The following is a 13,349-nucleotide window of genomic DNA, read 5'->3' as shown; positions in this document are numbered from 1 at the left end:
CAATACATAATCTGTTGCACTAAATAGGAAATTCGGGAGACACACTGCATATGTGGAGGAAGGTCAATCCTTGCTGTCCGACCTTGCTCTGTGGCTGTACATGCATGTGACAAGGCTGGTCATTCCCCAAGATAATGACCTTGCTCTCTACCTTCTAAAGCCTCCATAATGAACACAATGTTGTGTGTAACATAGGTGATCAGTAAATAGTTTTTAATTATTTGAAGGTTTACTAATTAAATATTATCTCACAAAAAGGGTGGGGGAGTGATTTGCTCTGAGCCTACCAATTACCTCAACACCTACAGAGATTATTTTTCCAATTAAAAATATTACAACCCACAGAGAAAACTCAATCAAATGTGTCAACAATTTCAAATTAAAAGACACATCCTACAACTTCAAAGATGCAGGCAATTTTATGAAATACTTCAAAAATATGACCATATATTTTTTAATGTTTCAGATCAATTCTAGTGACCTTAATATTAGAGACAGATATGGCTAAGCAAATGATTAAGCTATCTCAATAAACACCAAGAATATTTTCTGAAAATCATTTTGAAAATAACTATTTCAAAGGTCCACCAATATAATGATTTATCAATTAATCAATAAATACTCTAATTTTTTTAATTTAAAAATTTTGAATTTTAAAGAAATAAAGGACAGAGAGACTGGGAAGAGTTACTGTGGTTTGTAACTCCTCCAAATGACAGTTAGACACATTCCCTGCTGGTGGTACATATAGCCAAAATTCCCTTTTGTATTTTGAGGTGGTCTGTCTCCTTAACACTTCCCCACACACTGAATATAGCTGAAAGGTTTTCCTTTGAAAATGATTGATGGTTCTCAAAAACTATGATAAAGATGTATCATTAGGTGCCACAAAGGACCACCATGATTGCCACTTTAAAACTATACATTGGTGGTTAAATACCTAGTCAGTTAGGCATCTGGGACAACAGAGACTACTCTTCTCTGTTCAGATTTCCTTCCCTCCTTGGCTTCTTTGATGTCTGAAATTCCCTGAACAGGGAACAACGTCTTTCATTCCACAATTGAGTTGAAATTTTAAATGCCCAAATCCTTGGAGGAAGTCACGGAATGGCTGGAATTCACAGCCAGGGGTCATGACCAACCTCTTTGAGAAGAGGTTTGAAAGGAGAAGAGATTCGTCACACAGTAAAGAATCCATCCTTCTGTATATACGCTGAGGGCACATGAAGGAAACAGTGTGTCTAAGCAATTCTCAACTTTTTATATTTTTAAGACCACTTCAGAAAACTAGACATTCTGGCCATGTCCATGAAGGGATCAAAAATGCTCACAACACACTAATAGGAAAACCATAATCACGCTGCCATCACTGCTATGGAAAACAATGTCTCTCGGAGCCCATACCAGATTCCCCGGCTAGGCGCCAGCCACTGGGTTGACCTTTGGCACTGGGTGAGTATTCCATATGACCAAAAGACATATTCTTGCTTCTTTCTTTGGCATCAGCCAGAGGTTGGTTTCAGGTCTTGGCAAGTTTTACCCTGCTCTCTACCAAGTGTCCTGGCTTATCCAGCTCAGTATTCCAATTAATAGTGATCTCCCGAAGCAGATGTAAACTGACTTGTAGAAAATATAAATTTTACCTATTGATTGAAAGTTAGTGTACACCTACAGAAGGCTTGTGTTGCACTAACATGACCGACACTGGTTGAGAACAATGGTCAAACTGTTGTTGGATTGGTGAATGTTCCAATTTCTCCCCATGGAAATCTCATTGCTTATTGTCTCCTGGTCTCACTTAGGCCAGTAAAGAAAGACACTTCTGACAGGAACTCTGCTTTTCCTACAGCATACCTGAAGGGCAGCCCTTCTTTTGACCAAAATCCAGATGGTGAACTGGCATTCGGGACAATCTGCCACTGGTACCCCGGTGTGCCTGAGGTGAGATCCAAGCCCTCGACGGCTTCTCCGACTTCAAACAGAAGCCCTCGGTTCCCTGTAAGACATGCATACCTCATAAACATCAGAGGACATTCGTCCCCAAACTGGGGAAGTACTTTACCTCAGATAACAGAGTGAAGGCAATCCAGATACTCTCTACAGAGGTGAGTCAACTGAGATCCCAATGGAGTAGTCACATGAGAGGTTCTACAGATAACACAAATGTTCCAGAAAGCAGACAATATTGCATAGTGTCGGATTGAGACTCTTGGAAAGAGATACTTGATAAGGAGCAGTAAGGGGAAATATTTTCAGAGGACCACAAAAGGGTAGGGAGTCCTTTTTAATGGGAGTGTCCGGGAAAGAGAAGCCCGTCATGGAGAGAACTGACCAACCAAACAAATGCTACGATTAAGTAAGGGAGGGCAACATAATTGTGTGCTCTGACTTCTCTTGTTCAGGAGTGAACTTCAGTATCTATTTTATTTTATTTTATTTTATTTTATTTTATTTTATTTTATTTGAGAGAGAGTGATCACAAGCACAGCAGGGTCGGGGAGGGAGAGTGGGTGGGTAGGGTTAGAGGGAAACAGAGAAGCAAACTCCCCGCTGAGCCGGGAGCCCCATGCAGGACTTGACCCTAAGACCCTGAGACCATGACCTGAGCTGAAGGTAGACACTTAACCGACTGAGCCACCCAGAGGCCCCCTCAGTATCTTTTAAGGTCTAGTTCAGCCTGGGAATTCTATTCCCTACAACACTTTTTTCCCAGAAAATCAGCAATCCTTAAATTTTATACATGTCATGGCCCCAATGTGTGGATTCACACATGGAACAAATTATGTGGCATGCTGCCATTACATGATATTTTCAATGATATTGTACTGATTACTTTGTGTTTCATATTAAGCAAACCTTGACACCAAAGGTATATGTACAATCAATATTGCATGATTGCACCCTTGGACCAAAGGTGCAGCTAGAGAATTATCCATTTGTGGATTCAGATTCCAGATCTGCCACTTCCTACATGTGCAGCTTTGAGCAAACCGCTTAATGCCTTCATTTTCTTGTGCAACAAAATGGAGACAATAAGTAGAGATCATGCACCAAAAACTAAGGGAGATGGAGTTATATGTCAATAGTATCTCAGTAAGGCTGTTGGGGGGTGAAGGTGGGGGGGCAAATGAGTCAATTTAATAATTCTGGCAAAAAAAAAAAAGGGAGCTTGAAATATATACACAAAGAGCCTGAAATATAGTAAATACTTAATGAAGGATTGCTGCAGTACTTATCATTACTATTTTAAGCTACTACTGTCGTTCCTTGTGAAATCCAAAAAAAAAGGAAGTACATAAGGAACAAGCAGAAAAGTAAGAGCATATTTTAATATAGACTTGGATTACTGGAGAACTGTTCTGATGCCTGTCCTGCGCATGGAAACATGTCCTGGGCACCTCCCCTCAGGAGAGGTCAGCCGCAACACCCCCACCCTCTCCACGGGACCAACCAACCAGCTGTGGCCAAGCACCCCCCAGTGGGCCCTGGAGCACCACTGCCTTACATAGTCCTCTGCCCTCCTTTCATAGGAGAAACTTCAAAAGGTCTTCATAAAGGACATTAACTTTCAAGAACAGCTGTGTTCAGGAAATGATCCTACCATTTCCCAAGCAGCTAACCACTCGAAGCAGGAACCACTCGAAGAGGGGACAGCTCTCTATTTCCTGACAGGAAACACACATTCTCTCTACCACCTGCTTCAGTAGTTTTGTTTGCTTGGATGGGAGCCTTCCCTGAGTAAAAATGGCAGATCTGGGACCCAGAGAATGCTCAAGCCAAAGTTTTGCATGCATTTTCACACCTGAATGGTCTTTCTTTAGAAAGGCTTCTCCCCCTGCTGGGTTACTTCCCCTGTAAGTGCGGAGCTTCTGGAGTTGAGCTCACTATCTGCACTTGAACCATGAAGTCAGCCCCCGTGGGGCAGGTGAGGAATACAGACGCGCAGCCCCTCGTTCCAGGCTAAACACGCCAATGGCCCTTCGTCCCTAACTACACCTGAGCTTCCAGAAAAGTGCTCCAGGGCCTCGCTTTTCATCTGCAGAAAAGAACAGGTGGAGCCTGTTCCCCCCGCCTCCCCCATTTCTGCCCACTTCAGGCATAAACTTGAGGCAACAACACATCCTTACTTTCCAAAGAAAAAGAAATGGCATTTAAATGCACCCCACCATGCCCCACTCCCTGGCCTTGCCTGCTGCTGTCATTATGAGCACAGGAGAGGGCCCTTGAATGATCTGGTCTTCTCAGACAATGGGCTCCCAACTGACCCACGGTATGGAGGGAGGCAGCTTAGGGGTTTCCACCAGTGGCTACAACAATGTCTGACTGTAGTTATGCTTTCCAGATCAGGTCTCCCCTGAACCCCACTAGTCATTCATCAGGTTGGGGCTAGAAGTGCAGTGTGGTGAAACACCAGAACAAAGCTAAGGACCTCTCTGAAAGGAAAGCCCTGATAGTGGCGTCTGGGGCCTGGAGCTCACAGAGCTAACCAGTCAAACAGCCGAGGCAGCAAACACTCATTTCTACTTCTCCATCCCTCGCGATTATAACTGGAGTTTGCTGAACAGTTGTGGTGATGACTTCCTTACCTGCCTGAGGGGCAGTGAGCCTTGCACCTTTTCCTGGAGCCCTGGTGGTGCACTCAATCTTCCTGGGAGACACGTCTCTAATATCACATGGAATACCTGAGGGGAATTTTTTAAATCAGATAAATGGACAAAGAAAGAGAGAGAATGAGAAAGAAAGAGAGATAGGTATATAGAAGTAATGGCAAGACAACACAACCATGCTGAAGTAGACAGGCTCCTATTCTAAGGCAATGAACTGGATGTGGGTCATGCAGCAAACATTGTCCCCCAAAATGAAGGGGGCCAAGAAAGGGAGTGTGCAGGGCAATGGGACTGAGGGCAGCTTATAGTAATCAGAAAGCAAGCCAGGCAAAGCAATGCCATTCACTGAGGACAGACACCACCACTCAACTGAGCATGGGAGGACAAGTGTGACGTGAGATGGTGAGGACATGTTCCCGCATCCTTGGTCACCAAATGGAGGAGCCTCCCACCTGGCAGAACAGAAGGTTCTTGAAGAGTCCCACAGAAGGATTAGCCAAAAAGACATTCCAGAAGAATCTACATAGCAAATGCCTATCTACTCTAGCTTATAGAGAGGGCTGAGCAAGGAGGGTGAGGAGAGAGGTTGCCTTTCAGTAGGAGTAAACCTTTGTGAAGAGGTTGCCAGACTTTTCCCTTCTCTTCATTCCCAGGATGAAGACCCTGAAGCAATTGCCCATGAATTATGAGTGTGTCCGCAGAACATCCTGTTCCTGCAGGACCTCAACCCCACCTAGTCTCAACAAAATGGGTCAAACACCTTATGGCAGGGTGGTGTGACGAGTCAGAAAAGGCAAAAATTGCTTCCCCCACTCTCTCCATGCCGTAAGAGGTATGTAATCTCCTACAGCATTTAAAACTATGAACTATTTTCAGCCATTTCAACTTGGTTACCTGCTATGGTAACCTGGACAGGATTGTCGAAGAAGTCTCCTGTAATTGTGATGTCTGTTCTTCCCCCAAGGCTCCCCGTGTCTGGAAACACCGATAGTATTTCTGCAAAAGAAAAAAAAAAAAGTAAGCTTCCAAATATAGACCAGAATGTGACCCAGATAATAATATAATAATAGAAGGCTACCAATAATGTATTCTTTTTAAAAATATTTTATTTATTTATTTGATAGAGGGAGAGAGCACAGCAGGAGGAGCAGCAGTCAGAGGAAGAGGGAGAAGAAGACTCCCCACCAGGCAGGGAGCCCAATGCGGGGCTCAATCCCAGGACCCTGGGATCATGATCTGGGTTGAAGGCAGACACTTAACGATTGAGCCACCCAGGCACCCCTCAATAATGTATTCTTTTTTTTTTTTAAAGATTTTATTTTTTTATTTGACAGGCAGAGATCACAAGTAGGCAGAGAGGCAGGCAGAGAGAGAGGAGGAAGCAGGCTCTCCGCCGAGTAGAGAGCCCAATGTGGGGCTTGATCCCAGGACCCCAGAATCATGACCTGAGTCAAAGGCAGAGGTTTTAACCCACTGAGCCACCCAGGCACCCCAATGTGAACTTTTCTAAGATGAGCAACGGCTGGAACTTTTTCTGGTAATAGTCATTCAAAACGCATATAAGGACTCATCTATAGCAGTATGTATAATACATATAGGATCAATATTTGAAAGTCACTCATGCTATCAGCAGAAATCCCTACATACCATGATGCTTTCTTAGGAAGTCTGTCACCAGACCTCAAGTACTCAATGTACAAGTCACAGAACATGTAATGTACAACGTATATGTATGTTACAGAATATGTAACATATTACGTATAACATAATGTCATATGTTATAGAGGAATCAACTTCGGATGCACCAAGCAAGGCCCTGTTCACCCATATGAGTCTGCAGTTTGCACTAAGCAAAAGAATGAATCCCACTACCATCTTCAGGAGACTTGTCCTCCTCCCCATCCTGCATGCTCCTCTCCCGGTGTGCACTCACCCCCTCAATCCTTCTGTGCTGCCTCCTGACTGCTTCAAAACCCCACTGTCAGATGCCTCATAGTCCCCAGAATGTAAGATTTTCTGGTCCTTTCTTCTCTATGATCCAATTTTGACCATTCTAAGTTCCATTCCCTCCAGGGGAAGACGAGTTGTATTCTCCAGTAAACTGAAGATACAAAGAAGCTAATCATGAGTGGTTGTGGAGTTTATCAGGGCATTTCTTACATAACGCTCCTGCCCATGAAACAGTATAATTGTGACATCCTGGGCTAGTGAAATTAAAAAGAATACATGAAAGTACACAGGGGAGGTTTAGGAGTGAGGGTCTGGTGGACTACAAAGAAATTTCTAGAAATGACTCTGGAGCTGAATCTTAAAGCATGAGTTAGAACTGGCCAAGTGAAGGAGAGAGAGAAGGGAAAGGGTGTTTAAATAAAACAAGTGATAGGGCGCCTGAGTGGCTCAGTTGGTTAGGTGACTGCCTTCAGCTCAGGTCATGATCCCGGAATCACCGGATTGAATCCCACATCGAGCTCCCTGTGTGGCGTGGAGTCTGCTTTTCCCACTGACCTCTCTCCTCTCATGCTCTCTCCTTAATAAATAAATAAGAAAAATATCTTTTAAAAAATAAAAAATAAAGCAAGTGATAGGCTGAGTGTGGAGAGAAGTTGCGTTTCAAGTCCATTTCAGTGTTGCTGGAATGTAAGAGGGAACAACAGAGCAGGAGAAGCTGATGAGGAGAAGACCAGAGTCTGGGACCTGTACCATCTCCTGTAGAAGGCAGCCAGAAGAAGAGAGGCATCACGTGTGTGTTTGGTGTAGGGCATGGTGGTGGCGATGTTGAGCATGGACCAGCAGAGGACAGATGGCAGATAGGGGCCCCTGGGGGTCATTGTGGCAGGCCGGGCAAGAGATGATGGGGTTCTGAATCGAGGCAGTGATGGTAGAGATAGAGTAGACACATCATCTTTAAGAAATCAATGGGAGGCCTAATTGCAGTAAGTAATCTAAAACTGTACCACGAAACCAATGGTAGGTAAAACCAACAGAAACTGGTAACTGAATGGATTAGAGACTAGAGATGGGAGGAAAACTGTAGGTGAATCACCAGATTCCTCCTCATCTCCTTTTTTGACAGTTTTTAGAGTTAGGACAGACACCATTTTGTCCAGTTTATAGGTATTTAATTACACCTCAGAAAGGCTAAATGACTTAATCAAACTCAACAAATCACTGAATGCTGCCCTCAGGGAGCTCTGCTGGGAACTCTCTGTCATTGTCTACAAAATGTCATTGTCCACATCCCTTCTCCCGTCGCCTCCTCTGCTCTGAGCAAGTCTGGCCTGAGAGTCCTCATCCCAAGAAGACATTGGTGCCAGAAATATGAAATAGCTATGTGATTGGAGATACCCGCCAGCCTGTGTGGTTCAGGGTTCAAGAGCGTTGGTCAACAAAGCTTGTGGTCAGGTGGCCAGGAGAGTGTACTTCCCATTGTTTATTACTTTTGTGCGTAAGATTTTGAATTGGATCTGCATTTTCTAGCACTAGGAACTTTGGTTTCTTTGCCTTTCTGGGTCTGTGTCTTCATCTGAATTAAATAAACATTGAGCTCACATGTAAAACACTCAGCAAGCTCCAGCCCCGCTTCCCTCGGCCCTCACTACCACCATCCCCTCGGAGGTTTCTTCCAACTGACTCCCAAAGAGACTAGTTACACTGTGTAAAGAAAATAAAGGCAAGGGTCAAAATTCAGCTTTTTACACAATTAGACTCACTCTAGAGAGTGAATGACATTTGCCCCACGACCTACGATATTTCTTGCACTTTTGGCAAAGGTCAATCCTGCTGTCCCTGGAATGGGTTCCTCCCTCACAGTCACATCTACGGTGGTTTTATGATCATTGTCAAGACTCAAACCTAAGCGCTCTTCTTCAGTGGTGAACTTCCTACTGCCAAATTGGGTTCACAGTTTCATCCAAGTTTCCAATTTTCAGCATTCATTTTTCAGCATAGAAGTTTACCCTTCAGAGAGCCACTCCATCGTTGAACATCAATATTAGCAAGTCATAAATTGTTGGGTGAATGTTCAGAGGGGGCGTTAAAGTAACCGGAAAGATACACTTTTGTACTTTTGTGGGCCACTGCTTTTCTGTTATTTCTCAGAACATAGAACAAGGATGACTTCCTTTCTTTCATTCATTTTATATCCACAAACTCTGTATAGAAGTCTATGATCGAGCCTCTTTTAATATAGCATGCACACAAGCAATTTCTTCTCACCCGAAACCTAAGTCAGCCATCATTATGGGGGGGTGGGGAGACAGCTTCAGGTGCTCCTGGTTTTAGAGAAATGGCACCAGGAGAAAGAGAAGAAGAATCCAACATTGAGTAAGGTGTGAGGGAAGGGGTGAGGAGTTCAGGGAGAAAGGCATGAGTACCTGAGTGTGTCTGGTACAGGAAAAGTTCCAGTTTAGCACTGATCATCCATGCATTCTTATGTACTATGGACCTGCCAAGACAAAGGTTTGCTTTAGATGGGGAAAAAAAAAAAAAAAAAAAAAAGCATTTGAGATTGCATTTCTTAAATTAGCTGCCTACAACAAAGATCGAGGACCAGCTTCCCCTGATCTTTTGAATAGTCTGGATACCAGCTCCCTTTGACGAGTAAAGAACGATACCCATGGGGCAACCTGTGTTTTGTGATTTTGAAAGTTTTTGATAATAATACCTACTTCCAGGGAGTCCCAATAATACCTACTTCACAGAGCATCACAAATGTTAGGGAAAGATGAATGTGAAAGGGCCTGGTAAGGAGATAGCCTATAGTAGATATCCTATAGATCCTAGTGTTATTCCTTCCTAAATTTGAGAGAAAGAAGGAGAGAACCTCCATTCTTGGGACTTGGAGCTGTAGGTGATATGCCGCTATCACCACAATGGGATGAATGTCGGCTAGAGAGTATGCTTTTCAGGAAAACCCTTGACAAGTTATATGGTGTCAGAACATTAGTTAAGGCATACAGAAACCATTCCAAATCATAATCTCCTCTCCAAAACTCTATGAAATCTGGACCCTTTCCATCTTGAGGAAGGCATTTCTTAGAATGGTACAGTGCATTTCATGGAACAATGTCCTGTTTTAAATTTATGAGATTACTAAAGATCTAATTCCCACCATTTTGTGCCATCATCACATTGAAACATTTACATTACCTCAAGATGAGTGTGTAAGACACAATTATATTCACCTAAGTCAAAGAAATCAGGTAGGTACACAGGGTTTCATTAATGCTATTTTATTCCTGTATGTTTAGAATTTTCCACTATAAAAGGTTCCAAAAAAATAAGCAAGACCAGAAAGAGATCAATAATATAAGGTGATGATAAATTTGCTTGCTTCCAGTTACTTACTTTCCTTTGTTAAATACTGAGAAACTAACATTCTGGGAGCCTGTAACGAAAAGAAACAGACATTAACACAGGAGTCTGTCTGTGTCACAGGGACCAGGTCCTTGCTACCATAAACCCAAGGACTCCAGATAATCACCAAGTTACCACCCAGACCTGTAATTTCTTTAACAGTGCCCAAAATAAACACCTCTGAGACTCAGCACAATCACTGTTGACTTCCAACAATAAAAGGATAGATGTGGTAGCACATAGCAGCTCAGAGTCCGGGCTTAAAGTCACACTAAACATGGTAAATCCATAACCAGCCGCCCTGGTCACTAGCTGCAATTTTCTCCCCTCTAAAGTGAAAATAATTCCACCAGCCTCACCAATCCATTCACTGTGACGATTAAATTAATTTCTATTTAAGCCCTTTCATATAGATTTTTAAGCAGTTCTCAACAGCTGGTAGTGACTATAATCATCCTTGTGAGAAGCAATCCTTGAACTAGTATTTTTCTGATACAGAAAAAGAAACACATAAGACTTTCAACTTATGTTACTTCTTGGACAGACCGATGTAGTTGCCTTCTACACGGCACTGCAGAGTCCCAAGACCATGGTCTTCCTGAAGAGGATAGCTAGAGAAAGAACCAAAAACCAGTGGTGAGAATTACCAGACAACTCAGTTCAGTAGTTCTGACTCTTTAGCCAGGAAAATAAAATAAAATAAAATAAAATAAAATAAAATAAAATAAAATGCCAGCTAGTCAGTAAAAATGGCAGATACAGAAGGCATAATGAACTCATTGGAGAAAATATGTAGAATAGTACTAACTAGAGTTCTCATCAATACATCTGCTATCAGTTAAACACATGGTGTAAGAGACAAAATTTCACTCATTCCTAACCTCTCTTCAGACCTTTCCATTCTTTCCAAAACCTTTACAACAAGGACACCAAAACTCTTACTAAAAAAATCTATTTTACCCTTTCGGCTCCTACGCGCCGAGGAACAAGGTCGTGAAAAGAGGAGGGCTTCATGGTGCTGCCGTTTGTACCGTCTTAGGGCTCTGCGCTTTTCGCAGAACCTCCAACGGCGGTATGTTGGGACAGAGCATCCGGAGGTTCACAACCTCTGTGGTCCGTAGGAGCCACTATGAGGAGGGCCCAGGAAAGAATTTGCCATTTTCAGTGGAAAACAAGTGGCGATTACTAGTTATGATGACTTTGTACTTTGGATCTGGATTTGCTGCACCTTTTTTTATAGTAAGACATCAACTGCTTAAGAAGTAAGGATGTTTTACTTGATCCATCAAACAGATGTGGAAAGGAACATTTTAAGAGGTGCAGTCTCTTTGAAAAACAGATCAAACTCTTGAATTCAACATACTCAATATGTTTGTAAATAAACTTATGGCATGAATCCTTAATGCCTTGTCTCTGAAACATGGAATATAATAATTGTGCTTACTTTTTTATTTGAGAAATAGTCCAGGATTAGTTTGTTTCATCAAAATATGTGTGTGATTTAGCCTCTTTCTTGTTTTTAGATTTTAAGGGTTTATTTAATTTTTGATTACTAGGTCTGGACCTTGTTGGTAATTTTTTTTTTAATTAAAAAAGGAAGAAGTGCACTTTTAGTTTTCCTTACTTTAAAGCAGTAAAATTGGTTTTCTTCATGAGTGATAATTAATCATGAGGAAAACCAGTAGTGTGTACACAGTGAAGTCCAAGAGGTTATTTTTGTCCTTCAGAACTATGATCTAAAACTAAAATTTGGCCTTGATAAGTTTGCTCTTGACCAGTACTAGTTTTGTTTAGACTAAAATAAAAGTAGAATATATGAAATGAAATGTAATAGCTTCTAAGATGGAATATGGAAATATTCCTTAATTCTGGAATTTTAGTAGGAATGGACTAAAAGATGGCTCTGATTTGTAGTTGAATCAGTGAATCAAATTTATATTATGAATAGTGAAATGCTGTTAGCCACATAAAATGTAATGACTTCGTTCCTAGGGCTTTGAATTGGGGCAGAGAAAAGATAGTGGCTGAATGTTTTAGTCCTAGTTTGGTCATTTTTGGAATACCACTCTGGTATTAGAAGAATGCTGTAAAGTAGAGGTTGTAAACTGGTGGTCCATTTGAGTGCTAGACTTTTTGTGATTAGGTGTACTGTAGTTTTTAAACCAATATTTAAAAACTAGAATAGTAACAAGAAAGTCTATGGATTCTTGAAAAATTGCTGTGGGTGTTCTATATCCTTTCATAGAACAAAGCTACTGCCTAAATTAGTCCTCACCATAACATTAGATGTCCTGTATATCCCTAATGTTAAACTGTTGATTTGCTGGAACCTTAAAGAACTTTTTTCCTCTAAGTTTATGTGATGGGGCCTATCTTGACACTCTTTAATAACCATGCAATAGCTGCTTAAGTATGGATATATAATTAAATCTTTATGACTGCGCAAAAAAAAAAAAAAAATCTATTTTAAGTGTGAACCCCCTACAGAATGAGAGAAGATATTTACAAATGACATATTTGATCAAGGGTTAATAACCAAAAATCTATAAAGCACTTGTCAAACTCAACACTCAAAAAAATAAACAAAAAAAAAACAAACAAACAAACAAACAAACAAAAAAACCAGTTAAGAAATGGGCAGAAGACACGAATAGACATTTTTCCAAAGACATCCAGATGGCCAACGGACACATGAAAAGATGTTCAACATCACATTTCATCAGGGAAATATAAATCAAAACCACAATGAGATACCACCCCACACCTGTCAGAATGGCTAAAATTAATAATACAGGAAACAACAGATGGTGAGGAAGCAGAAAAAGGGGAACCCTCTTATACTGTTGGTGGGAATGCAAGCTGGTGCAGCCACTCTGGAAAACAGTATGGAGGTTCCTCAAAGTTAAAAATGGAGCTACCCTATGACCCAATAATTGCCCTAGCAGGTATTTATCCAAAGGATACAAAAACACCGATTCAAAGGAACACAGAGAGCCCAGTGTTTATAACAACAATATCAACAATAGCCAACTATGGGGGTGCCTGGGTGGCTTAGTTGTTGGGTATCTGCCTTTGGCTCAGGGCATGATCCCAAGGTATTGGGATTGAGTCCCGCATCAAGCTCCCTGATCAGTGGGAAGTCTGCTTCTCCCTCTCCCACTCCCGCCTGCTTGTGTTCCTGCTATCACTGTGTCTTTCTCTGTCATAAATAAATAAAATCTTAAAAAAAAAATAGCCAACTATGGAAATTTCCAACTGTGGAAAGAGCCCAAATGTCCATTGATGGATGAATGGATAAAGAAGATAGGGAATGTATCTACAATGGAATATTATTCAGCCATAAAAAATAAGGAAATCTTGCCATTTGCAACAATGTGGATGGAACTA

At 41.7% G+C, this 13,349-nt stretch overlaps 2 protein-coding genes across 2 annotated transcripts in view; one reads left to right on the top strand and one right to left on the bottom strand.

Moving 5' to 3' along the window:
- LOC111152224 (PKHD1, fibrocystin/polyductin) overlaps positions 1–13,349 on the bottom strand; it is a 459,207-nt gene that overhangs the window by 428,810 nt on the left and 17,048 nt on the right. Inside the window, exons 9-14 of the mRNA XM_022510630.1 lie at positions 10,509–10,573; positions 9,954–9,993; positions 8,981–9,051; positions 5,502–5,603; positions 4,587–4,682; positions 1,855–1,996 (exon numbers count right to left, since the gene is read on the bottom strand). Of these exons, the coding sequence (XP_022366338.1) occupies positions 1,855–1,996; positions 4,587–4,682; positions 5,502–5,603; positions 8,981–9,051; positions 9,954–9,993; positions 10,509–10,573 (516 nt within the window). The remainder of the gene's footprint in view (positions 1–1,854; positions 1,997–4,586; positions 4,683–5,501; positions 5,604–8,980; positions 9,052–9,953; positions 9,994–10,508; positions 10,574–13,349) is intronic.
- On the top strand, positions 10,928–11,381 carry LOC111152225 (cytochrome c oxidase subunit 7C, mitochondrial). Its single transcript, XM_022510631.1, has one exon. It carries the CDS (start codon positions 11,037–11,039, stop codon positions 11,226–11,228), a length of 192 nt encoding a protein of 63 aa, XP_022366339.1. The 5' UTR covers positions 10,928–11,036; the 3' UTR covers positions 11,229–11,381.

Source organism: Enhydra lutris, unplaced genomic scaffold (genome assembly GCF_002288905.1).
Source record: "Enhydra lutris kenyoni isolate GAN:26980312 unplaced genomic scaffold, ASM228890v2 scaffoldscaffold28, whole genome shotgun sequence".
Lineage (NCBI taxonomy): Eukaryota > Metazoa > Chordata > Mammalia > Carnivora > Mustelidae > Enhydra > Enhydra lutris.
The sequence above is the reverse complement of the archived record's forward strand: the minus strand, read 5'-3'. Positions and strand labels throughout refer to the sequence as shown.

Bases quoted from the DNA above. Each gene is read 5' to 3' on its own strand.
- LOC111152225 (XM_022510631.1), top strand. From the start codon at position 11,037: ATGTTGGGACAGAGCATCCGGAGGTTCACAACCTCTGTGGTCCGTAGG.